Here is a 26686-nt window from a genome sequence, read left to right as displayed (position 1 = left end):
TTTTGTTGACTATTTTTAATTTAATTGTGTATTGCCTGAGTTGACTGTGGTAATGTATATATTTATTCCAAATCTGCTATTAGAATTGCCGTGAGAGCTGGGGACACATGCATAGTCTGAGAATCTAGGAGAAAACCAAGCTCATGCTCTGGCTCTTGCAAACTCTCACTCAGCCGTGGCCTTCTCCCACAGAGAATGAAGAGCGGGCGACTTGCCCATGCCGTTGTAAAGCTTGAAGGAGAAACTGCCCATGGGGCTCAGCAGTGTTTGGAAGGTGCTGTAGGCCATGTCCTCCTGCTGCCAGACCCCAGAGGCCCATCTTACAGGGGTTCCCTGTGCTGCGTGACTGCCTGTTGTTCAGTGAATTCCTCTATTGTTCAGCTTTTCATTATTACAGTGAAAGACCCAAAGCAGGCCAGTTTATAAAGAAATGATGCTTCCTTTGGCTCATGATTCTGGACCGCTGGGTCTGGGGCTTCATGTGGTGATGGCCCCTAGCTGGAAGCATCCTGAAGCAGCAGGAGCATCGTGTACAAGAAATAAGGAGCACACGTGTTTGTCTGTGTCCGCTGGGTCTCTGCTTCTTGTGAAGCCACCAGGATTCAATCAAGGGCCCAACCCAATGCCCTAGTCTAAGTATGTCACCTCCCAATGTCTCCACCTATAAACAGCATAATTTAAATAAGTCTTCACTCTTAGTATCATTCACATAAGACTTTGGGGGTTAACTGCTTGAGTACGGGGGGACAAGTTATATTCAAACCATAGCATTCCCTACACTCTTTTCTTTGTTGTGTATGCTCACAAATAACGTAGAAATGTTATCATTATGAAACTAAAGGTGAATTTAAGAAGGATAATTTTCATTCTCTCTGAAATTTGTACTCCCAAATCCAGACTGTGAAAGGAGTGAAAAGCTTTGGAGTCCGAAACATCATCACAATCCCTGTTAGCATGGGTGGGGACAGCGAAGGCTCAGGGCTCTGTGCATCTGTCTTCTGTAAGCAACTGTTTCTTCTTCAGAGCTCCTCCTCATTGCAGCTGCTCTGTCCTTTGGGCACATCTGAGCTGCTTACTACAGCCACCTGGACACCATGTCTGTGACACACTGCAGGTCAGTTGATGCCATGGAGCCTGCTGGATTGAGTGCCTCTCTTCCAAGGAACAGTGAGAGACTTCCATTGTCAGAGTCTCTAGGCTCCTGTCAAATCAGATCATAGTTGGGTGTTGAGTGCTATCCAAGCAACATATCCCTTTCACCCTCCTAATAGATCCCTGAATTACTCAATCACATGGTTTAGAACATAGGGTTGAGGCTGGCTGGCTCACTCTTCCCAGCACTATATTCTTTCATTGGCAGAATTACTGATTTCAAGATGAGCATAGAAACTAGGCATAGGTCATGTGCTACACAACACCCCCTTGGTCTCCCCAATGGACTTGCAGATGAGAAAGTGACTCATGTTGTTCCCATTGGATTGAAACATGAGCCTCACTGGGTGATTGAGAATAAGAGTGTGCTTGCTCGTGTTCCACCTTTGATAAAGAAGATGCAGTCTCAGAAATGGTCCAGAGGTTTTGCTCCGCAGAGTGATTCTAACTATGGGATCATGGAAAGCAGGGCAGCAGTTGGGTAAGAAACTGAGTTCTGAGTTGCATCCATGAGCCTGCTGCTCAGACTCATCCTGCAGCCTGATCTTTTCCTGAACTACTCAGGGTTCAATACGCTCCCTTCCTTGTAAGCCAGATGGAGCTAGAGTTTTAATTATTTGCATCCGAAGGCATCCTGGGAAACTGATGTTCCTGACTTTGAATTTGAGAATATTTACACAGTGTTTCTTTCACGGTTGGTTTAATCAGCTAAAGGACACTTTGAGAGTCAGGAAGGATCAGTTGTGAAGAAACTGATAGGACTTCAGGACATCTCAATTGGTAGGGAGTTTTAATTTAATGGGGTACCATAAAAGGCAGACAGAACTGATGGTGGTAGTGAACTAAGGCAGTTGGGGGAAATCTTCACTCTTTTTTTTTTTCTTCTTTTAATGATTTACTGATTTATTTGAAAGTCAGAGTCACAGAGGGAGAGTGAGAGACACAGAGAGAGATCCATTTACTGGTTCACTCCCCCAGATGACTGCAGTGACAGGGTTGGGCCAGGCCAAAGCCAGGAGCCAAGAGCTTCTTCCAGGTCTTCCACATAGGTAGCAGGGGCTCAAGCACTTGGGCCATCTTCCACTGCTTTTCCCAGGCCATGAGCAGGGAGCTGGCTCTGAAGTAGAGTAGCAGGGACATGAACTGGTGCCTAGATGGGATGCTGGCACTGCAGGTGGCAACTTTACCTGCTAAGCCTAGCATCAGCCCCGAAACTTTCATTCTTAATGCATAAACTGAAACTTGGGTGATAAGCAATACATAAGAAGGAGGAGATACAAGGATTAGGCTGGGAAGGAGACAGGAAGAAAATGAAACATGAGGACCAGGAACACGTCCCATTACTTAGCTCAGCACTCACCTAGGTCATAGAGTCAAGAGGAGCCTTAACTGACTGATAGCAGAGAGGTTAAATGACAGTGCAGACTGTGAAGTACACCACTGCTCACTGCAGGTGCTCTTGGTAAGTATCCATGGGCCATAGAAAACTAGGTACACCTCGAAGGATACCGGGAGGAAAGATTTTTTTCTCTATCCTTTTAGGTACTTTGGTAAAGCATAGGATTAAACTGACGCAAAGCAGATTAACAGGAGAAACATTTCATATAAAAATTTTTGTACATACATAGACTTTCACGTAGAAGAAATAAATACCCAAAGAAATAGATAGACTGACAGCTTATATACAATAAATCCTGGAGATGTGATGAGACAAAGTGAAAAGAAGGTCTGGGTTGGAGTGAAAAATTGTAGAAAAGTGAAGAGGGAATAAATGGAGAAAACAGTGAGAGAAGTTATTTTAGTAGGTCTGTTTGTGCAGACTCACCTCAGCATCGCGTTCTCTTCTCTATTGAGAAGAATGTTCATCTCTTTCTGGTACAAGGAGGGACCTTTCTCACAGGAAATTCATGCCCCGAGTTTAGGTAGAAAGGGAGAGGTCAGAGAGCCCCTCCTGCAGCTCAAAATACTCAGTATGACAAAGCAGCAAATTTGGAGAAGTTTTATTCTGATCTCAGTTCAAGGAAGGAGGGAGTTGCAGCAGTGGTCACTCTCGAAGGTGAAGGATGATGGGATACAGTTCTCTCTCTCTCTTTCTCTCTCTCCCCCCCTCCCTCCCTCTCTCTTTCATTCTCTCTCTCTCTCTCATTCTGGAAGATGCAAAGACACATTTCCTGTAAAATAACACTGAATAGTAGTCTGGGTTAGCAGCTACAATTTAAAGGCAGAATGGAAAGAAAAAAAGAAACATAGGAGTCGGGTAAGAGAGAGATGAGAAAAATGTAATTGACTGAATGCAAAAAATGAAAAAGTAAGAGTTCTGTGGTTAGGACCAAAGAACCCTGGGAAAGCAGTAGGCCAGTGGCCTTGAGAATATATTTAACCTGAGGAAAATAGGGTGGCTCGTGGACCACAATGGATAATGCCCTCTTCTCCCCAGGTGTGTGGGAGATTGCCACCTGGTCTGGCACTGAGTTAAGGAGAAACAGGGTGGCCAGGGTTAAAGAGGCCTTGCTGGCCAGAGGTGTTTGGAGCAGACTCTCTCATGCCCAGATGAGGGCAGCCCCAGAGTAAAGCTGTGAGCCCTACCCCTGCTGCAACACTTCACAAGGCAGCTGGCTCCCATGCACCTGACCACAGTGAGCCTGCAGCAGTGAAGACAGTTGGGAGGAACCGCTGAGTAGGGAGCTTAGGAATACAGCATGACCCTGGACTGGAGGCTTTGCGGGACGATTCAGGCCCTGACCTACATACATTACAGTAACTGATAGGAGACAGGATTTGACATCCTCCACGTGTTTGTGTCCTTGCGGGTGGGCTGACTTGTGGCAACTCTGAATGTTTAGCGTTCTGCCTCTCGGTATTCACTGGTGGCAAGCTTAGTCAGCTTGAACTAGCAGAGACCCTCTTTTTGGATTTGTTAGGAGGGTGCCACGTTTTGCCATAGATAAGGGAGGCTGTTCCTGCAAAACTTGTGTGCATGAGGGCCATGGGCACATGCACCTCCACTGCACCCCAAGACTACAACCTCTAGATTAGCAATGTCTTAAAGATGGTGGGAAAATGAAATCAAAGCATGAGACCTGTGGGAGGCACGTGTACCCACCATCCAGTGGATTCAAGCCCAAGGCTGTCTACTTTTTGGTAACTCAAGTACCCTGAGTTGTGGGTACCCCAAAGTTAGCATAGGCCTAGAATAGATTTTTCTCATATTTCCTGGAGTAAATAAAAACCTAACAGCTGATGATTGGACTCTGGTGAATATTTTTAAGAGGCAAAGATAGAAATGATTATTTCATGAATCATTTGCAGTTTGATATTCTCTCACAAAATTATTCCCCCAGTGAGAAATGTGCACTCACTCCTGGGGAAAACATTCTGAAGCCAGATTAACACTCCGGAGCCTGTGATGTAGCTCCAGGAGTCTTCTGAATTACACTGTAGACCTAAACATCAGCTGGTGATGCCCGAAGATTATCTGTGCTGCTTTTGGGGCCTTCGGAAGAGAAACGACTTCATCCCTTGGGGAGCAGCCTCTGCACTTCCACATGCAGGCCAATATGGAGACCTGGACTTCTGGTTGTCTGGCCTTCTGTGGGGTCAAGTGTTGGCGACATGAGTCTTCAAGGAAGATGTCAACTCCTAGAATATGGTAGGGATGAATGACCAGCTCTTGCCTCACACAGTGAGGCTGGAGGGCACCTTGAGTCCTAGAGACAGCTGTGTCCTTCTGGGTAATCAGCCATTCCGATTTGTTGGGATAATTCTGGGAAAGCCAGAGCAGGTGGCTTGCCCTGGAGCGTAACTGTCCACCTGCAGGATTCAGCTCAACCAGAATGTCTGTCAAGTCTCTACTCTCAGTGCTGCACTTGTATGTGTGTGTACCTTGGTGTTTCCAGCCCCACGCAATTTGAATAAAGACTACGTTATCTCTGTCCCACTTAGTATCATAGCAAAGACACTCAAAAGAAGTGTTGAGTTCTTGAAACTTCAGTACAGGCCCTGTTGGCACACAGCCAGTGTCTCCAAGGAAGTGAGAGGCACCAACTCCAGAATTTCAGCTGGATATTAGTAGGTTAGGGCATAATGGGGCCACCTGAGCTCCCTTTACTTCCTGAGGAACAACTTTCACATGTCCTCCCAGAGGCAATGAAGAGTCCTTAGAGGACCACTGCCAATTGCACTGTATTGCTTGATTATTGTACCTGCCACCCATTCATTACTGGGATCCAGTGGGCCTGTTACCACCCACTGAAAAAGGATGATATGCAACAGCCTGAGTGTCGCTCTCCTGATTACACGTAAGTTCTTTCTGACGCTAATTGAGCACGGGAAACCTGGAGGCGCATCCCTGGCCCTGGGAGTGGGAGTGCTGAGGGCATGGGTAGGGAACCTTGAGTGGCTGCAGGATGCAGCTTGTCCTCAGGACCTCCGCCTCACTCAGCGATGGTACCAGGGCTCTCACGACCTCCGCCTCACTCAGCGATGGTGCCAGGGCTCTCAGGACCTCTGCCTCACCCAGCGATGGTACCAGGGCTCTCACAACCTCCGCCTCACTCAGCGATGGTACTCAGCGATGGTACCAGGGCTCTCACGACCTCCGCCTCACTCAGCGATGGTACCAGGGCTCTCACGACCTCCGCCTCACTCAGCGATGGTGCCAGGGCTCTCAGGACCTCTGCCTCACTCAGCGATGGTGCCAGGGCTCTCAGGACCTCTGCCTCACTCAGCGATGGTACCAGGGCTCTCAGGACCTCCGCCTCACTCAGCGATGGTACCAGGGCTCTCACAACCTCCGCCTCACTCAGCGATGGTACCAGGGCTCTCACGACCTCTGCCTCACTCAGCGATGGTACCAGGGCTCTCAGGACCTCCGCCTCACTCAGCGATGGTACTCAGCGATGGTACCAGGGCTCTCAGGACCTCCGCCTCACTCAGCGATGGTACCAGGGCTCTCACGACCTCCGCCTCACTCAGCGATGGTACAGGGCTCTCACGACCTCTGCCTCACTCAGCAATGGTACCAGGGCTCTCAGGACCTCCGCCTCACTCAGCGATGGTGCCAGGGCTCTCAGGACCTCCGCCTCACTCAGCAATGGTACCAGGGCTCTCAGGACCTCCGCCTCACTCAGCAATGGTACCAGGGCTCTCAGGACCTCCGCCTCACTCAGCGATGGTACAGGGCTCTCAGGACCTCCCACGGAGGGAACAGTTCCGAGTGCAGATCCACCAGAAATGAAGCTGAGATTGCAGACATCTGCACTCCCAGCATTGTTCACCATGTCCGTGATGGATATGTGGGTGAAGAAAATGTGGCATATGGAACACCGTTCAATCTTACTGAACACACTGCAAGAAGCCAGCAGGTCAGGTAGGCACGGGCCACTGCTGCAACGTGAACTGTGGTCTGAGGGTCGCCCTGTAGCAGCAGTTCCTTCCGAGTTAAGGTGACTGCTGCCAGTGCTTGCAGGGGAGCTGTGGGCTGGACAGCCAGAGGCTGTCCATTGCAATATGGACTGCAATGCAAGAAACGTACTTGTAACTGCAATGTTTTCTCCATTAGGGTGAATTTTCTATGGTCCAACAGTTTTCCCAGATAGGACACTTTCACCTCTGTGGAGCTGGGCAGCTGATATCGCCTTTAGCTTAGAGACCCAACCAAATTACCCGGGCCACCCTCCATGTCCCCCCAGTGCATCAACAAAGGCAAATCTTCAGCATCTGGGCAAAGGTCTCATCTTCTGTAATTATTTTGTGTTGGGCAGGAGCATTGCATTGACCCTGCCTAAGAGAAAGTGCCAGGGGCTTGAGGTGTCCCAGAGCCCTGGCTGCAGAGACCCCGCCGGTGGTGCAGCCTCAGGGAAGTGTCTGCCCGTGCTGTGCAGAAGACTGCAGGTGGCCACTGTGAGCCCCTGAAGCCAGGGTCCCATGCTGCCCAGCCAAGGGGACCTGAGGTTCTGTTAAGGAGATGGAAAACCCTGGCACTAGCAGCCTCTGGGCTCTATTTCAAGATAAAAAGTTAATTCTTTTAGGATCCAGCCTTCCCAGACAGAACTAAACAAGGACAGCAGAGAACACAAGGTATTTTCCCAGAAAATCAGAACATAACAAAAAGAGCAGAGCCCATCAGAGATTATTTACAAATCATGACAGAGGGATCAAGCACAGTATTGCCACTTCTGTTACAAGACCGCCCATTCGCCAGGTGTGTACTGGGGCTAGACCAAGGAAAGACAGGCACTTCTCTTTTGGGTCCCAATTAAAGCAATTGTGCTGTTCTTCTGAGGGCCAGGGAAAACAGTTCCACTTCAGTGGGGGTGTCCTGCTCACCCAAGGGGAACTACTGGCACTTCTTGGCTTAAAAGAAGGCCCAAGGCTTCCTCAAGAAGGATGCTGGGGAGTGAATTCAGGTCCAGAAGCAAAGGAGACCTGTGGAGTGCCAGGTCTCATCCAGGATGGCTCCTGATGAAGCGTCAGCCGACAAAGGAGGGGAAGCAGCAGGCGCTTGACCTTTGGGAAGGACAAAGGGAATCCCCAAAGGCTGAAGACGCTGCAGTGCGGTCGGACACCAAAGCAGCTTCAGGTCTGTGCTGCCTGCCCTTGACTTCCTGGACCTCCTGTTCTGCAAAGGGAGACACTTAACTAAGACTGTGGCCTGGTGAGCACTGTGTGGGGCAAAGGCCGTACCAATGCGACTTCACCTCTTCTAGCTGATTATCTCTTCAGGGGAACGAACCAGCATGTCTGAGAGCAAGAGACACACGCTGTTCTCTGCACAGAAACTTGTTGCCAAACAAAGAGGAGAACAACCCATAATAACCAGGGGATACTGTCCAAGCACACTGCCCCACTTGTATTGACTTTGTTACCAAGGGGGAGAAATGGCTCCCAAAGATTTTTGTTTTCAGAGAAAGGAAGAGACTGACACCTAGGGTGTGTCCAACGCTGATTATGCTTTCAGATGCTTTATGATTCAGGCCTTGTTCTCAGTGTTTCCAGGCAATAAGGAAGCCTCTCAGCCTTGGGAAACACCGCCTCTGAGCTCCCTCGGCACGAGGCCCAGAGGCCGTCCCGAAGCAGTGCCCCGGTGTGGCTCCCAGATGCCTTCCCGGGACTCATCCAGACCATGGAGCACTGCTCCGGCTCTTCAGAGGTGAGTGGGAAATGATGAAATAGAAGGTGAAAATCAACACACCAGAGAAATGTAACAGCAGAAATCAGACACTCCTGGGATAGTGCATTTGGAATTTCCTGAGTAACTTCCCTAAGACCCCCACTAAGATCCAGGAAACCCAGGCCTTCTACCAACAGCTCTAAGATGACACAGGGTTGGCGCTCCTGGGTAGAACAGAACCGACCAGAACTTGAAGGCAGTGGCTTGGTTTCTTTCTTCACTTCTCAGTGCATTTTATACAACTTCTGCTGCTAACACAAGACTGAAGGTGAGGCTATCCACCTTCCAGTAAGCATTTGTGGTGCTGACCACTGGGAGAGAGAGGGGCTCGGAACCGGGGAACAGGAGTCATGAGGGCAGCGGGCAGCACTGTGTTGTGGGCGCTGCCAGGGAGCCACTGCATGAGCGGATGTCCTGTGTGCTGGACAATGATTTGCAGACCAGTTCTCTCCGACTGGCATGCTGTTTAACCAACTATGTTAATGCTTAATATTTGGAGTGTAACAAACGCAGGGAAAGTCGCACCATGCCTAGTCTATGTGTGACAGGGTAAATGTACAGTCAGCTATGAAATCTCAAAATCAAAGGAAACATTTGCCTTGCAAATGGGTACAGTGAGTAACCCTGAGTAAGGAAAGGCTTTTCAAACATTGGTGTTCGACTGGCTGGCAGGGTGATTCCCCTCCATGCCTTCTAGTTTACGTAGTTCTCTTTCCTACACCAAGATTAGGGGTCCAGAATTGTCTGAAAACTAAAGAGGCCCAATTTGCCTCAAGTGGAATGACTAGTTTTACAGAAATGTTTATGGATTACAAAATTGTTGAGCAGAGAAAATACTCAAGGGTTCTTCACTTGAGGTGACTGAAGTCCCCTAGACTTTGCTAGGGGAATCACGATTCTTGGTTTGGATTATTTCCCATGTCAGAAATTCTGGACAAAACCCCCCTGAGATGAAAAGGTTAGGGTTAGGGCTGCTAGTTCAGTGACTCTTGTTTGGGTGTGAAGCCTCACTGTGATCTTCAAGTAGAGGGTTAACCATTTGAGGTTAACCATTAATTAACCATTCAATATGGATTGTGTGTTGTTGGGAGTTTGACATCATAATGGACTCAGCATCTTGCTTATTTCAGGGTATTTTTTTTTAAGCCTTGCTATCTCTTTTAGGAAGAATTACAGAAAAGTGCCTGCAACTACTATTGTACTATGATTGTACAAACTGAAGGTTGTTGAATTTAAAATGAACCTGAAAACCTGTTTCTTGTGGTAGTACTTACTGCGGAATCTTACATTTATGATAAAATGGGAGTCACTGGATTTTTGTGTGTTTCAGTATAGCTCTTTTTCAACTTAAAAATTCCATTTTTGATGCTCCTTAGGACAGCCTTAAAATATCATCCTGAAATGGAAATAATTGAAATGCCAATCCAAAATTAAATGAAGAGTACTTCTTAAACGCACAACACAGGAGCAGGCACCATGGCACAGTGGGTTAAGCTGCCACGTGAGATGCCTGCATTCACTCTGAGTGTCTGAGTCCTGGCTCCTCTGCTTCAGATCCAGCTTTCTGCTAATGAGCCTGGGAAGCCAGCAGATGATTGCCCAGGTCTTGGGTCTCTGACACTAAAATGGGAGACCTGGATGGAGTTCCTGGCTCTTGGCTTTGGCCTGTCCCAGCCCTGGCTGGTGTGGGCATTTGGGGAGTGAACCAGTGGATAGACACTCTCTCTCCCAGTTTTTGTCTCTTCCTCTCCCTCTTTCACTCTACCTTTCAAGTAAATAAATCACTTGAAAAAAGTGAGTGTGTAGCACATGTGTGTTAAGCTAAAACAAACAGAAAAACCCACTTTCCCTCTGCATTGGACTTGCTGTAAAAGTCATTCACTTGCGTCCTGACCGTCTACAGGATGTGGCATTACAATGATGGATTTTGGGGTAGTGATAACAATGGTGATAATAAGTACTGTCATTAAACTGAAAATTTCAACAAAATCCAAATTTCAGCTACAATTTGGGAGCAGGGGGTATTGAGGTTGAATTCCCAAGAGGGGTGGCAGGAGGCCTGAGGGGAAGGTGTTGCTACAGGAACAATGTCCTTGTAACTTATTGGAGACAGAACAAAGCCTTCTGATAATAAATGAAGAGATATTAGAGTAGGAATGAAGCTTTAACTTAACCATGAAATATTGAATATTATGCAATATTATGTCTGATGATATTTATATTTTGAGACTCCAAATATAAAAATTAGCTTTTGTGAATAAAATAAAAATCAAATATACAGCCTGTATTTTGGGGTTTTGAAGAGTATTAGATAACCTCAGAGGACTAAACAGTTAGATAACCTTGGGAAAGTCAGCCAATTTCTCCTGAGTCTGAAGACAAAAACAATTATAACTACTCTCTCTGTGTCATGATCTAGTGCATTTCAAACGAAACAACAAAATACTCACATGTCAAAGCCTGTGTGATTGTGTTCTGCTAATGCTGGGGATTATCTGATCTTAAAATAATCAGGCGAAGATTTTTGCTTGCACCAAGAGTGAAAAGCTACTTGTACATGTGAATGATTTCACTAAAATGCCAGCAAAAAAAAAACAAAAACAAAAACAAAACAAAAAAAAGGCAGTCGAGAGAATAATCATGTAGAGATGGGTTGCACATGCACACACATGGCATTGAACATACAGAAGGCTTCATGCAAGGGAACGGGCTTGAAAATGAATCGGGTCTCACACTGGACCAACTAAAGCATTAGCAGTGAATCTCAGGAGGAGGATATGGGAGTTTTAGGCAGAAAGTTTTAGGAAAACCCAGCAGAAACACCAAGCCTCCATTAGCTCCCAAACAGTTCCCCTGGGAGCACCTAACCACTTAGTGAAGCAAATGGTTTTTTCCCGTTTGTCCACCCACTGAAGCTCAGGTGCATCACAAATGGCTGTAGGATGTTGGACAGGTAACTCAACTTGACTTTTTTGGGGGTGTTAACTTTTATGTGTTTATTTTCATTTTACTTAAGAAGCAGAGAGGAGATGGGAGAGAAAGAGAAAGAGACAGGCAGACAGAGAGATTTTATCTACTAGTTTATTCCCCAAATGTCACAAAAAACAAGCCTGCAATAAGTTGAAGCCAGGAGTCAGGAGTCAGGAACTCAATCCGGGTCTCCCATGTGGGTGGTGGGGACCCAAGATTTGGACCATCACCACTACTTCCCAGGGTGCATATTAATAGGAAGGTGGGTCAGAATTGAAGTAGTGAGAACTTGAACGAGGCACTCGGGTACGGGATGTAGGCATCCCAAGTGGCTGTGCCAAATGTCTATCCTCAACTTGACTCTTGGTTTCCTCCTCTATATAACAGAAATAATGGTAAAACCTGTCCAGATTACCTCAAAGATGTGATCAAATGGGAAACTGAATATACAAGTCTTGTAAATTATAAATTTCTAAATGAGTCATGGTATCATTGCTTTGCCACTGATGTCCTTTAATAGCTTCTAGATAGTTATACAATCAGCAAGTCCCACAGTGCTTCTTCAGAACTCCAGAACGTAGCTATGGGTGGTGTTGCTCAGAAAAAAAATGCTTGTTTTCTTCTTCATTAGCTATTTTGAAATTCTAACCCTAACCCTAACCCTCATCTGACTAAAGCATGATGGTGAGGGAACACACCACAGCTTCTGCCCCTGCTGAAGGAAGTTTCTCTGTTGAGGAATGATAAAACAGAGTTGATTAGCGGCACCCATTCCAGAACTGCGAAAGCCAGAGGAGATCCAGAAAAGACCATGGGGATTGATTTTGGGTGTCAACTTGATTGAGGGATTCCCAGGTGGCTGATAACGTGGTATTTATTCTCAATTATTTCATTAGCTATTCTCAATGCTTCAGTAGGCATGGTGTCCATCTCCCTTCTGCTGAAAGGAAACCCAAGAGGTTTGGCCTTTGATTGGAGTGACCCCACTGCCCCAGGTGTGTCTGCAAAGCTGTTTCCACAGGAGATTGGTGTGTGAGTCAGTGGACCAAAAGATCAGGCCTCCATGTGGATGGGAGCCCAGACACAACAAAGGGCAGAGGAAAAATAAGTTTTGGTTCTCTTTTCTGGACCCTGAACACACTTCTCCTGCCCGTGGATGTCAGAAATCCAGATTCTCTGGCATTTGGACTCCAAGACTTGTACCAGAGGCCTCCTAAGTACTCAGTCTCAGCTTCTGACTGAGTTGCAGCATCAGCTTCCCTGCTTCTGAGGCCTTTGCCTGGCATGATCCACCCTGCAGGCACTGCGGTTCCCCAGTCTACACAGCCTGCCACTGCACATCTTAGCCAGTTTCCCACAACTTCCCAAATCAGCCTCTTTTTCTCTCTTGAGACCCATGCATGGCTTTTTCTTAATGTGCATCTTCTATGAACTTTTTGAAAGCCCCTCAATATGCATGAATTTCAATTTTTTTGCACAAATATAAACTTTTCTTTTAAATCTATATTCTATGAACTTTGTGAAGCATCCTTGTATATCCTATTCATTGTCTCTGGAGAACCCTAAAATACATAACATGAAAATATAGACTGCTTCATGTATATTCTAGATAAATAAATGGATGATAGAAACACATAGAATCATTACAGTGCTAATATGATTAGAACAATAACAGCTACCACTGATTGGGGGCTTCTTCTGTGCTTTTGACTATGTTCCCCATCCTCAGTCTTCATAACCACCTTTTAAGAGATGAACAAGAAGGTCAAGCTGCCCTTAAGCACACTGGCTCTGGTCCACTGTGTTGCTTCTGTGACCTTAGAGCACCTGGCTCCATGGGCCTCTGCCCCGGCCCGGGTCTCCTCTGCCTAAGCCCTGGGCCTTTGCCTCGGCCCTGGCCTCCTCTGCTACCGTGCACATCGCCTGTGCTTGGCATATGGACACTGACTGCTGACACTCCTTTCAGGGTTTAGGGTTCATTTCTGTTGCAAATACATATTGTTAAGAGCTGTTCTTCATTGAAGAAGACTTGCAGCTCTCCGACAGTTTCTGACATCATGAGCTGGGGCAGCTGGCAGGGCTGACTACATATGCATGTCCTGTGGTCAGGGCTAGCATGAGAGGAAGCCATTAGGCTGTGTTCAATGATGCCAGCACAGTGGAGGCAAGGATGCCCTGTGACCGTCAAGGTAGAATTTTCTCTCGACCCCGAACCAACAGGAAAAGGTCACCTTCCTTCCCGCCTCTGCCTGCACGGGGGCAGTGTTGATGGTTGGCCCAGTTTCTCTTCTCACCTCTACAACAGTAATATTTGTGTAGCCAGAACACATGCAAGAGTCTGCACATAGGATTTGCAATGTGTACCCCTTGTCTTTTATTTTTGCTGAAAAATATTCTTTTATACTTAAAGCTGTGACAAACTTCCTAGTACTTCAAAGTGAATTTAAGTCAGTTCTTGTTCTTTTTCAATTACCTAAAGTCAAGAGTTTTCACCACTGAAGCTCCCATAGTTCTGCAGAGCTTTCTGAAATGGTCTAGAAGCTTCCAGGCTTTTCACAGCCTCAGGGCTCCAGGATATACCTCGGGCAGGGGATTTGAGGAAGTCTCAGGGGAAGACGGGTGCTGCAGGTGGGACGTCACCCAGGTCAGCAGTCTGCCTTGGAGCGGCTCCCGTCAGCATGGTCCTGAGCTCGTCTAGCATCGCTTGTTTGCTTTCCCTCAGATGTTGCCTTTATTTTTATTCTTATTTTTAAATTTTTAAAAGGATTTATTTTTATTTTTTATTTAAGATTTTTTAATTTATTTACTTGAGAGGTAGAGTTACAGAGAGTGAGAGGGAGAGATAGAGAGAGAGGTCTTCTCCCCAAATGGCTGCAACGGCCTGAGCTGTGCCAATCCAAAGACAGAAGCCAGACCTTCTTCTGGGTCTCCCACACAGATGCAGGGGCCCAGGCATGTGGGCCATCCTCCACTGCTTTCCCAGGCCATAGCAGAGAGCTGGATCAGCAGAGGAGGAGCTGGGACTCAAACTGGTGCCCATATAGACCATCTTCTGCCAATTTCCCCATGCCATCAGCAGGGAGCTGCATTGGAAGTGGAGTGGCCAGGACACAAATCAGCGCCCATATGGGATGCTGGCGTCACAGGCAGCAGCTGCATGTGCTTTGCCACAACACTGGTTCTATCAATTGTTTTTAAAGATTTATTTATTCACTTGAAAGTCAGAGTTACACAGAGAGAAGGAGAGGCAGAGAGAGAGAGAGAGAGAGGTCTTCCATCCGCTGGTTCACTCCCCAGTTGGCCACAATGGCTGGAGCTGCACCAATCCAAAGCCAGGAGCCAGGATCTTCTTCCGGGTATCCGAGCTGGATTGGAAGTGGAGTAGCTGAGTCTCGAACCTGTGCCCATATGGGATGCTGACACTGCAGGCAGCAGCTTTACCTGCTACATCATAGCGCTGGCCCCTTTATTCCTATTTTTAAATCACATATTATCTTACTTAAAATTACCAACACAAACTGAACCATGTGAGCCTTGCCTGTAGTGTGAAAGTTTGCTGCTGCCTTGAAGCTTCTCTGTGCCTGAGAGGTTGGGACAATGGTGCCACCTGTGTTGCTCAGCTGACATGATGTGGGCCCTTCAGGAATTCTCTGAGTAGCCTCTTGTCATCAGAATCCAGCTCAGATTTGGGTTCTGATCTGCTCAATCAGTATATGCCCTTGGGGAGTTACGAAATCCTCTGGAACATTCTGGTTGGCATTTAATTTATTGTATGAACTTGTCCAGCACATGGTGGAGCAGACTTTGGAGCCTGGCAGATTTGGGTTCAAACTCTTGACTCTTCTACCTCAATGGTTCTTTGATCCAGGCAAGACACCACACCTACACCTCAGCTCCTGCAGGTGGTTCTGGGGCTACCCGGAAAACTGATGGGAAGCACTGCTACGGAAGACGCTGGCAAGTGCTGGCTTTCCCAGTGCTGGCTGTCACCTTTTGCCATTCCCACAGGGTGGGGGTGGGGGTAGGGGAGCAAGCCTCTTCTGGCTCCCGAGCCGGAGCCTTCCAGGCCTGAAGTTTGGCTCCTTCTGTTTCCTTCATGTCAGAGAAACTTCTTAATAGCTCTGCTTAACACCAACCACATGGTCTTCCCCACTAACATGCACTAAGCTGCCCTAATTTAGGGCAAGAGTAGTAACAGCAAACCAAGCTTAAAATTTGCATGTGCTCACCATGGTCTTGGCACGAGTTTACTCAAAAACAACTGAAGTGTCGTCAACATTGGGCCATCCAGACATTGGTGAAATAAGGCTCCCTCTCAGGCCTTCACTGAAGGCTTTCCTAGGATTCAGTGTTAGAACTGGAACATCCCAAACAGGGACAGCTGGTGAGTACTAAAGGCCCCTCCTGAAGGCAAGGCTTCTAGGGGTGAGAGCTGGGCGGCAGAGGGGTCTGCCTTCCAGGCCGGGGCACACCTGGCAGCTCTGTGAGCCCGGGCCTCGAGTTCCTCCTCTGCCATGAGAGGACTGAATTCTGTGATTTGTGACATCTGTCATCCCAGCTGAACAAGCCCTTTGGCCTCTCTACATGCTATTTGGCACTCCTTGGGAAATTTGGGGTCACTTCAGATGGACCCCCTTTCTGAGCTGTGGGTGCTCCAGTTTTGATTTGAGAACAGGTGCTCCTAACATCACCCTACCTCACCTGACCTGGGCCCACTGGGTGCCTCCTAGGGTGTGTCTGAGAGCAGCTCCCAGAGGTCTCGCAGTGAACCAGAATTCTCCTAAATCTGAAAAGTGGATTCTTTCCCACCTCCAAAGGAAGAGCAGGGACTTACCTACAGCCTCCTGATGAGGATGCAAGAAAAGTCCTGAGGTCTCATTTGTGGAGGGTCTCAGCGCTCTGCAGTGAAGGGCCTCCAGAGTGGAAAAAAAGTGCCATTTGCAATCCCCGGGTTCCCTTTTCCTGTTGTTTCTTTTCTGTATGGTTTGGACTTTGGGTTCAATTTATGGTTTAGACAGATTGGCCATCAAGTCTAGAACATGAGCCAAAAGGGTTCCAAGTCCAGGCTCACAGAGCCACCCACCACTTCCTTACTTAGCTGGCCTCTCCTTTCACCTGTGTCTACCACCATCAGTCAGTCCTCCATCTATCACCCACCTAGCCACTCCTCTCTGTCTCTCCCCACCCCGTCTCCTTACTTAGTATCTTCCTTTACCCTAGAATGGAAGCCCAATCATGGCAGGGAGCTTGGTGAACACCCAGGATCCAGTACGGTATTGGGCTCAATGTACAGAGTGAATTCTACCTGCTGTCATCAGTGACAGCCTTGACTGAAGTCACTCCTGCTAAGAAGCATAATGGTTTTGACCCCACAAGGCAGACAGCATGGGTTCGGGTTTACTCAGTTCTGTAACCTCCTGTTCTGACACTTGTAATGAAGAGCATTTCTTAACCTCAAACTGAGTACCCCACAGGGTGCACTGAAGTCAGGATGCAACTCTGCCCGTGACTCTCTGGTCCTGTGGCTCCGATTCTCACTTTCGAAGGAAATCGATATTCAATTTCAACCTACAGGTGAACAGTCACTAGTAGTTTAGTTCATATCCCCTTCAAGAGCATGCCAATCGTCAAGGCAAGAACATAAAGTCAACCAGGATTCCAGAACCTGAGGCACTGCAGCAGACGACGAAGGCGTTTTTGAGCAAGAGCACATTGTCTACATTTTTATGTTTTCTCCCCATCAACTGGTCCTGCAACATCTGAGACCAGTTAGGAGATCCTGGTTGAGAAGCTCAGCTTTCTTCTCATTCAATGTATCCAAGCTGAACACTTGAATGTTAGGTAAACCTATTTAATCCATCAATGGTCATGCAAAGTTTAAACAGTGAACCACTGTGTAACATCTCACTGCTCCTGTTCTATTGATTCTTCCAAAATGGTAAACAAAGGGGAGACCTCCAGTTTACCCAAAGAAGGAAAGTGCAGCAGCTGCTGACCCCTGCCATGGAAGCTGCACCACACGCTGTCTGGACTATTTCTGTACAATCGTGTTGTCAAGGAAATACAGAAGCAGGGGTTCATTCTCCTCTAGAAGCCTGTCTGTGGGTGCTCTGGATGTTCAGGCATTAAGCCACTGCAGCACTGACAGCGAGGCCAGCCTGGCTTGATCAGTGCAGCAAAAGACGAGGCTCCCTCCCCGCCTCACCACCACCCGGTCCACAACCGCACATGGGGTGCTGAGCAGACACAGGGAAAAACCTGAGGTACGCAGAGTTTGCCTGCAGTCAATGAGTTAATAGGAAAAACTACAAACATGTCTCATTTTGGTCTCTGTGCCTTTTCCAATAACAATATGAATGAAACATGAAAAAATACTTTTAAGCAAAAGACTGAGGAAACATTAGAGAATAACAAAGGGTTAAATATTGGAAACTACTACATTCCATCTCCAGCAGTTGGCTACTTCAGGCTGCTGGCCTTGGTCCAGACTTGGAAAACTGTTTCTGCTGATGATCTGACAAGGTCATATTTAGAAGCAAGGAGAAGACAAGGGATGGAAGTCAGTATACTTAGCAAACTCTTGCTTCACAATTTTTTCTCATTGTTTAAAGTCACAAATCAATATTCACAAATGATAAAAATATGTTTCTTTAACACAGAACATATTATATTACACTCCAGTTACAAGTAGTATGTAGAAAACACTGTTTAGAAACTGCCATTACAACTATCTGGGCCTGATGTTTTATGGCATCACCAACTACAGCAGTGAACTTTGAGCCTATGGAAGAAGGGCAAAGTTTAATAAAGCTTCCATTTTACTCCACTGCCAATGGTCAGCAGTTTAGAAACCATATATATACATAGAAATACGTGTACACACACATACACACAATTACACACACATGAAACAAGGACACTTTCCAGTACATGAATGCCTTTCAGCAAAGCTGGGCTAACCTGTATCCACACCTTAGTGAAGAAGACTACTGTCAAGTTATTTCCCTTCCTTTGTCAATCTTTCTTTCCATTGTGTTTAATCACATTATTTTATATGCTACTCTTTCATGAACAATACAAGTATTTTGCAGCACTAACTCTTGCTTACCCTTGTGGACCGAGCTGCAGAGTTTGTTTTGTCTCAGTCACTCAGAAAACCATGTAATTCAGACCCAGGGAAGAACTGTGACTGATAACCAGGCCCTGCGGATCTGCAGCCACAGTAAGAGTCGGGACAGAAGGAAAGGACGAGCAAGTCGCTGCTTCTGGGGTCTGGCGCCACTGTCCCGTTCTCCGTGTCCCATCTCGGACACTTACTCCCAGAACTCACTGCAACTGAACTCTCCTGTGCCACCACTGAAAACACAAATGCTTCTGGAAGATCTGCTGGGTTTAATATGGAAACTAAGGTGTTTTCATCTATTCTGGAAGAGCTGAGTCAGCACCATCCTGATCTTAGGCAGCAAGTCCTCCTGTTCAAAAAGTGGAAAGCATTTACATATAAAATAATGGGAGTCCTGAAAATATGGGAATAAAGATTTTTCAAAAAACTTCTCACATCTTTGACATCATCTTTTTAAGGTACATACAATACAGAGGACAGCAAATAGCAGCATTCTTATGCAGTAACTGAGGAAAACTTCTTAGAGCAGGGAATTTGCTGCCTTGATATGGACTGAAAGAGGTGCACGTGTCAGCCAGCAGGCCTTCCGAGAACATGTGTCTGAGACTGATCTGGGAACAAGTCATGACTACTGGATCTACAGAATGCAAACACTCCAAGACATGCAGAAAGATACCAAGGGGAAAATGACTTAAAATCATACCAGTAAAAGTTAAAACTATATGACATAAAGGAAAACTCTATGAAGACTAGCGACTGTGTAAAAATAAATACTTTTAACTCAGAATCTATTCTCACAGTGAAATAGCTACAAAAATAGAACATGAAACAAATACATGAATATATCAAAAGGGAACGGTTTTTAAAACAATTTAGCATTGAGAAATCCATATCCTCCATATTCTTGCAATAATTTTGTTCCTGAAGCAGCTCACTTTGACAAACCACAGCAGGCTTTGGAAGAGCTGACTCGGTGACAACTTCCTTTGGGTTGTCACTGACACAAACTCTTTCTCAGGAGTCTCTCGACCTGAAATCTACCCTGGGTGTCAGGTACAAGACCCTAACCAGGACACAGGGGCGCCCTTCGGACATTCTGTCCCAGAGGCCTCCTGCCAAGAGGGAGCGGTGCCAAACAGGGCTGCAGAGGCCTGAAGAGACCATGGTGCAGAGAGGAGCTTCTGTCCCCAGAGCCACACGCTCTGCACAAACCAAGGTCCCTCCGTTTTCTGGAAGTTGGAAACCAGAGGTCTGTGGCGCACATTCCAAAGGCACTGTCAAGGTAGAGTGGCTGCTACTGATCAGACAGAGCAAGTCCAGGATTCCTCTGGTACCATTCAGGAAACTGTTTTCTTCAGGAGTTCCTCAACTCTAGCTTACCGCTCAAAGTGTACTTCCGCAAGCCTGCAGCCCTGTGGCAAGTGCCATTAGCAGGATGAGATCCTAGCCCTCAGTGATTTTAATAGTGATTTAAGCTCATAAAATATGAGATACTTAGTTACAGAATTTGGGAACTAACTAGTCTACAGTGCAGCCGTCCTCTGGAGGTTGGGCCTGCATATGGTGTGTCTCAGTGTGTGTTTACTCTTTGTAGCAATGGTATTTAGGTGGAATATACCTTCTCGTGATTACAGAGACTGGACTTAAATGGTTTCAATCAGTCCTGGATGGCAAAAGGAGTAAATACCCTGGCATTCATGCTGGTTTTTATACTTTTAGACTTCGTTAAAAAAATAATAAAGTGAGATATTGTTAAAATGCATCACAGTATTTTGTCAAAAAGCCCTGAAAATATCTCTAAGAGCGTTCCCTTTTCCGGCTGCATGGGGAAGCATGGCAGGTCCCTCCAAAACAAAGTGCGCCTCGCTCCACGCTTCAGCTGTCAAAGACCAAAGCTTGGCTGGTTTTCAAGGTCTGTGCTCCCATCTTTGTGGTACTTCAAGCCTGTAATCACTTAATAGTGGTCAGTGGGAGGCTTCATTTCCAGGAAGACAGCAATCCTGTGGACACTGGACACACGGCCCATGACTTCAAGTTTTCTTCTGGGACAGTCTGCTTGCTGAAGAGCAAGAAGAAAACAGTGGATCAACCCAGCGTAAACAGAAGTTATGGAACCAAGCAGTATACCACAAAATCTGGCCCCTGGAATCTTGAGTACATTTTCTGCATTTTAAAACTGCTCCACTTTACATTTTAAATTTTAAAAGCAAGTCAGTAGCTTCATTAAAGTCAGATATCATCTGGTTTTCTCTAGCATGAAAAGGCCCATCTTCCTGCAGTCTTTCTAAAATTCTCCTTTGCTTCCAATAACTCACGGGGAAGTAAGCTTCTTTAGATGCTGGCAAGGCCAGTGCTACTACCACAGAGCTACTACCACAGGAAACAAGGCAGGCAATCTAAATACCTGAAGTCAAACATTCTACCCTCTTCTAGCACTGCTCTCTCCAAAAGGCCAGATGCTGGCCAGCAGATGGGAAAGGTGGTGTGGGGTCCCCTGCAACTTGTTTACTAAAATGTGCTCCCAGCTGGTAACTCAGGGTTCCCAGAACAGTCACAGAAGACAAGGGGAGAGTCTGGTGTCCCCAGTCCATTTGTGCTGGGCACCCACAGCATCTTTGCAGTTCAGTCCTACAAGCTTTCATTGGGCTTCTACAGGTACCCCCTTTTATTTATTATTTTTATTTGAGAAGTAGAGCTACAGACAGACAGAGGGAGAGACATAGAGAAAGGTCTTCCATCCACTGGCTCACTTCCCAAATGGCTGCAACAGCTGGGGCTGGGCCAATCCAAAGCCAGGAGCCAGGAACTTCTTCCAGGTCCCCGACGTGGGTGCAGGGGCCCAAGCACTTATGCCATTTTCCACTGCTTAAAGCACCTGGGCCATTTTCCACTGCTTTTCCCGCCCATAACAGACAGCTGGATCAAGTGGAGCAGCCAGGACATGAACCGGTGCCCAGAGGAGATGCTGATACCCAAAGTGGAGGCTCAGCCTACCATGCCAGAGTGCCAGCCTCTCCTGTTATTTTTTTTTAATCAAAGAACTGTGAAGATCAAAGAAATGTCAAATATCTGAATATTTTTGCCTCAAAATTTAAAAATGTTTATTTCTAATTATCATAAAGGACAAGTGACCATTCTTTTAGATCAGTATTAAAATTAACAACTTATATATTCTATGCAAATGACAGAAAACCAGGAAGACCTACATTTTGGCAGTCCTCAAATTGATGAATTTCATGAAGGACAGAAGTGGACTGAAAACCAGCAGACAGAAGAGCAGTTCTTGTGGATCATACTCTGAGAAACATAAACCCAAACCACCCATGGGTAACCAGTGCCTACTCTTGGGAGTCCAGGGGCTTGGGGTGAGTTCTGTGCCTCATTCTTCCATTCTGTCTTCTCAGGTTTGAGAAGCAAACATTTCTACTCCATGGGGTAAGAAACTCATGAACTTGCTGCTTCGTTCTGAATGGGATATTTTAATTATATTTATAAATCTCTATCAAGGGGACAAGAAGCTTCATATAACATATATTTGTGTTCTCTTTTACCTAGCCTACCTTTGTCCATCTTAAATTTTCTAAAATTTTGCTGAAATTCTAAAGTGGATCCTTAAGAGTTTCAACACAAATGTCCTGGTAAGCCAGAGACAAAGCAGAGCTTGAATCCTTGCTTCTGCATCTTAGAAGTTACCAAAGAGGTTGCAGAACAAGGGACTCCAGTGAGAAATGCTGGGGGCCCTCACTGCCAGGCCACTTGCAGGGAAGGGCTGGTGGCCTCGGGCCCTAAGCCCAGGAAACAGCAGTCTCTGGGGGTGATCAGTTGTGATGGGGGCTGTAGAAAGGAGCAGACCCAGCCCAGCAAGCTGGAGAACCCCCAGGAAGCTCACTTCCTCCTTACAAGCCCCTAGCAGTGGGCACTGGAAGCCTGCATTGCAGGTTCCAAGAGTGCACCTGCTGGGGTATGTTTTGGGTCCAAGAGAGCACGGTGGTAAAGCAAACCATGTGCTGGTGACTGCCAACCCCAAGCAGAAGCCAGGACAATGTGAAACAGCTCAGAGGCAGCTGACACTCTCCCCACTTGGGACCAGCAGGCAAAAGGTGAAGGCAAGAAACAGGACGAGGAACAGAAGCCAGCAGCCTCTGTTCTGCAGTGGCACCCTCCGACCCCAAACCTGCTCTCACGTTCCCTGTTCCCTTCTGTTTCAAAAGTTCTCACAGACTAACAAACTCCAGACATTTTTCATAGGTTTGAGCCTAAAATAGCATTGGAAAGGTTACATCACAGGTAGAACCCTAAACTCTTCCAGGTCACCACTCTGGCCCTGGAGTACTGTAGACTGGAGTGGGTCTGGAGTGGGGGGTGGGGTGGTGGTGCTGTTTTTCTTTTTACGTTGCCAGGTTTTATTTCACTTTGCAGTATTGCTACCTCACCACTAGTCACATCACCAATGTACATGCACTCTGACTACCTGGCGGGGACTTATGCACAAGTTTCCAGCTTCAACAGTCTGACAGACACAGAACGCAGATACACAGAATATAAAACACGAAATGTAGGAGTCAGAAACCATCTCCAATTTCTCTTCCTCTTACAACAAAGCCTGGCCGGCGCCGCGGCTCACTAGGCTAATCCTCCGCCTAGCGGCGCCGGCATACCGGGTTCTAGTCCCGGTCAGGGCGCCGGATTCTGTCCCGGTTGCCCCTCTTCCAGGCCAGCTCTCTGCTGTGGCCCGGGAGTGCAGTGGAGGATGGCCCAAGTGCTTGGGTCCTGCACCCCATGGGAGACCAGGATAAACACCTGGCTCCTGCCTTCGGATCAGCGCGGTGCGCCGGCCGCGGCGGCCATTGGAGGGTGAACCAATGGCAAAGGAAGACCTTTCTCTCTGTCTCTCTCCTCTCTCTCTCTCTCACTGTCCACTCTGCCTGTTAAAAAAAAAAAAAAAAAAAAGCCTGGCCTAAGGCCCAAGAGTCATTGGCTACTCAAGAGAGGCCCAGATTCTGGCTTGAGGCGCTCTCTACCAACCCCCATCCTCCAGGGACCATGCTGCTCTCCAGAGCTCTCCCCCCCACCACAGGGGCTCCATGAATATGCCTTTATCAGCAATCTCAGATCCAAGAGACAACCCATAAGAAATACAAATTAGAGCCGGCGCCGTGGCTCAATAGGCTAATCCTCCACCTTGCGGCGCCGGCACACCGGGTTCTAGTCCCGGTTGGGGCGCCGGATTCTGTCCCGGTTGCCCCTCTTCCAGGCCAGCTCTCTGCTATGGCCAGGGAGTGCAGTGGAGGATGGCCCAGGTGCTTGGGCCCTGCACCCCATGGGAGACCAGGAAAAACACCTGGCTCCTGGCTCCTGCCAGGATCAGCGCGGTGCGCCGGCTGCAGCGGCGGCCATTGGAGGGTGAACCAGCGGCAAAGGAAGACCTTTCTCTCTCTGTCTCTCTCTCTCACTGTCCACTCTGCCTGTCAAAAAAAAAAAAAAAAATTAAAAAAAAAAAAAGAAATACAAATTAATGTTGTTTCTCTAAAATTTTGACTACTTATTTATATTTTTTGGGGACTCAGGCTAGTGGAAAATGCAAATCTTTGATAAAGTATCAGGGAGAAATTGAGTCCCAAGCTTCCTGAGTTTAAGAAAAACAATGCATTCACCGCTCATTACCTTTCACTTCTGTGCCAAGGCCATGGCCACTCAGAGAAGTTACTGGGGCTTTTCCGTCCTCAGACACAGGTGAGAGTACACAACATCCCCTGTGGCAGTCTCACCACAGTCCCACAGCTGATGCTATGCCTGATTCCACAGTCCCACGGGCTGATACTATGCCTGATTCGCTTATCTCTGCAGGCTAAATAACTTCATGTCACCTGTTTTAAAACATTTGTAGCAAGCTGTCACTTAAGGGTAGGAGAAGATTACACGTTGTGATGTTTAAGTTTTGTTTCCACAGAGAACCCTGGCCAGGTGCTTCAGTGCCTCCTGAAGTGCTCCTCCCACAGGGAGGTTTGAGCCACAGAGGGTAAACTGGACAGAGGAGGAACAGGGCCAGGGCCACACAGCACAGCTCACAACAGCGGACAGGTATTTTATGAAGAACCAGGGAGAGGCCAAAGCCTGCAAATATAGAGAAAAAATCAGGAGGCAGATATGCCAGCTATCCTGGTTTGATCACTGAATTATGACACTGCACCCCATCAATATGTACAATTGTTGTGGTCAACTAAAAACAAACATTAAAGTAAAAAAAGCCACATCAAGCAAGAGCTTGAGTCGGTTCTGTGCGACTGGTTGTCCAGAGGAAAGAGGCTTCCTTTCTGTATTGTCATCAGAGAAACTACACAATCCTAGCTCTCCCAGTTAACAAACTGGAACTCTCAAGACAGCTTAAATAAAATGTGGAATGAAAATCTTCTCTTGTTAAACGAATTTCAAATGCTGGCAAGCAGGTGCAGACTCCATGGAGAGGCAGGCATCTCCCTTTGTGCTGCACAGGGGCTGCCGGCCTGGATCCGTGGGCGGATGCCACTCGCCGAGCAAACCACAGGGTGATCGTGGTCACAGGACCCTGGGATGCAGGAAACAGCAAAACGGGGATCATAGCTGCTTGCTGACAGCGCTTTGTAACTCCGATTTCTGCTATTTTCTCTTCTAAAAATTTTTTATTAATTTTTAAACTTTTAAAGATGAACATGTTTCATGTATTTCATGTAAGTTAAGAACACAGGGAAGCTTCCCACCCACCCCCGCATCCAGGCCAACCTTTCCGGGAAGGCACAGGCGCACACCAAAGGCTGAGGCGCAGGGCCAGGTCTGCAGCGGAACCCAGACGCACAGCGCTTCTGCTCCCACCGCCCTCCTACGACCCGGCCACCAGGCCAAGCCCTTTCCTACCTGGCACGCTCCCGGTGCAGGCGGTCACGCCGGCCCCTGCAGCCTCTGGCTGGGGGTCTCCCTGGCCTTGCGGCAGGTGTACAGCCACTTGATGATGCGCGCGTTCCTCTCGATGATCGACGTGGTGCTGGGCACCTGCTCCATGAGCTCCTCCTGCAGCCCGTCGTCGTCACCGCTGTGCCGCGAGAAGCCGCTGTCGGAGGTGGCGACGCTCACACTGCGCACTTTGAGGGCGACGCGGTCCGAGCCCGCGGAGAAGTTCTCCCTGCCGAGGGCCTCCACCACCTCGGCGTCCAGGCCGCAGTACCGGAAGAAGGCGTCGCACTCGGCCCTGGCCGGCGAGTAGAGGGAGCTGAGGTCCGACTGCGAGCGCTGCAGCCCCCGGCGCCGCGCCAGCCGCAGCTCCAGGCCCGGGGGCGCATCCGCGACCCGGGTGGGCACCGCCGAGGGCGCGCCGGGGGCCGGGGGCGCGGGAGCAGCCCCCGCGGCGGATTTGGGGGTAGCAATGGCCTCCCTGCCGGCAGCTTGGCCTTCCTCGCCCGCGCCCAGCGTGTCCGCTGGCGCCTGCACCCTGTCCTTGCCCGGCCCAGGGAAAAGCTTCTTCACCAGGCCGCCCCTGGAGCCGTCGGCGCCCGGCCCTCGCACGAACTCGCACTTCTGCCGGTAGATGACCAGCGAATCCGGCCGCAGCGGTTTCCGCGCGATCGCCCTGCGCACCACTGGGGCCTGGGCGCGGACCGGGGCCGCGGGGGCGCTGTCCTGCGCAGCTGCCGCGTCGGTGCCGCTGCCCTCGGGAGCCGGAGCTCCGCGCACGTACTTGGCACGGTCGGCCGCCAGCCTCTCCACCGCGCTCCTGCGCGCCGGCCGCGAGGCGCCGGGCTCCCGGGGCAGGAGCCGCTCGGCGCCGGGCTCGTCCGGGGCCGGCAAGGCGCGCATCCTCGCGGGGCTGCGGCGGCCGGGGTAGCAGAGACGCGCTCCGGCCTCGGCGCCCGTCAATCCCGGGCCGACTCCGAAGCCGAGGGGGACGAGGGCGGACGCCCGGGGACGCGGCGGCCAGGTGCCAGCGGGGCGAATTCGCGTCCGCACGGACGGTGAATCACCGGAGGCCCGCCTAGCCGGCTCCTCCCGCCCCTAACCTGCTGCCAGGTCCGCCCCGCCTCACCTCCGGCCCAATGCCCTGCCCCCTCCTCCTGCGGGTACCGCCCCGCACCACCTGCCAGGTGCCCCAGCCCCTAGCCTCTCACCTGGCGCCGCCAACCGCCTCACCACCTGCGACCAGGTTACGCCTCCTCAACTCCTGCGGGGTACCCCCCGACCTTGCTTCGAGTCCCCACTCCTCACCTTGCGCGAGGTCCCGCCCCCGTGCCCCCACCCTGGCG

At 48.6% G+C, this 26686-nt stretch overlaps 1 protein-coding gene across 2 annotated transcripts; it reads right to left on the bottom strand.

The window, feature by feature from the left end:
• Positions 1-26529, bottom strand: FAM110C (family with sequence similarity 110 member C). 2 transcript variants are annotated; one of them, XM_008251381.4, is made up of 2 exons: positions 25308-26529; positions 1-1201 (listed from the first exon to the last, which is right to left on the bottom strand). In XM_008251381.4, exon 1 carries the CDS (start codon positions 26241-26243, stop codon positions 25332-25334), a length of 912 nt encoding a protein of 303 aa, XP_008249603.1. In that variant the 5' UTR covers positions 26244-26529; the 3' UTR covers positions 1-1201; positions 25308-25331. The 2 variants fall into 2 exon arrangements, with proteins under 2 accessions (XP_008249603.1, XP_008249602.1); XM_008251380.4 differs by lacking the exon at positions 1-1201 and adding an exon at positions 17874-20475 and having other exon boundaries at positions 25308-26525.
• Between the last annotated feature and the right edge of the window lie 157 nt (positions 26530-26686).

The sequence above is a fragment of the Oryctolagus cuniculus genome, chromosome 2 (genome assembly GCF_964237555.1).
Source record: "Oryctolagus cuniculus chromosome 2, mOryCun1.1, whole genome shotgun sequence".
NCBI lineage: Eukaryota > Metazoa > Chordata > Mammalia > Lagomorpha > Leporidae > Oryctolagus > Oryctolagus cuniculus.
The sequence above is the reverse complement of the archived record's forward strand: the minus strand, read 5'-3'. Positions and strand labels throughout refer to the sequence as shown.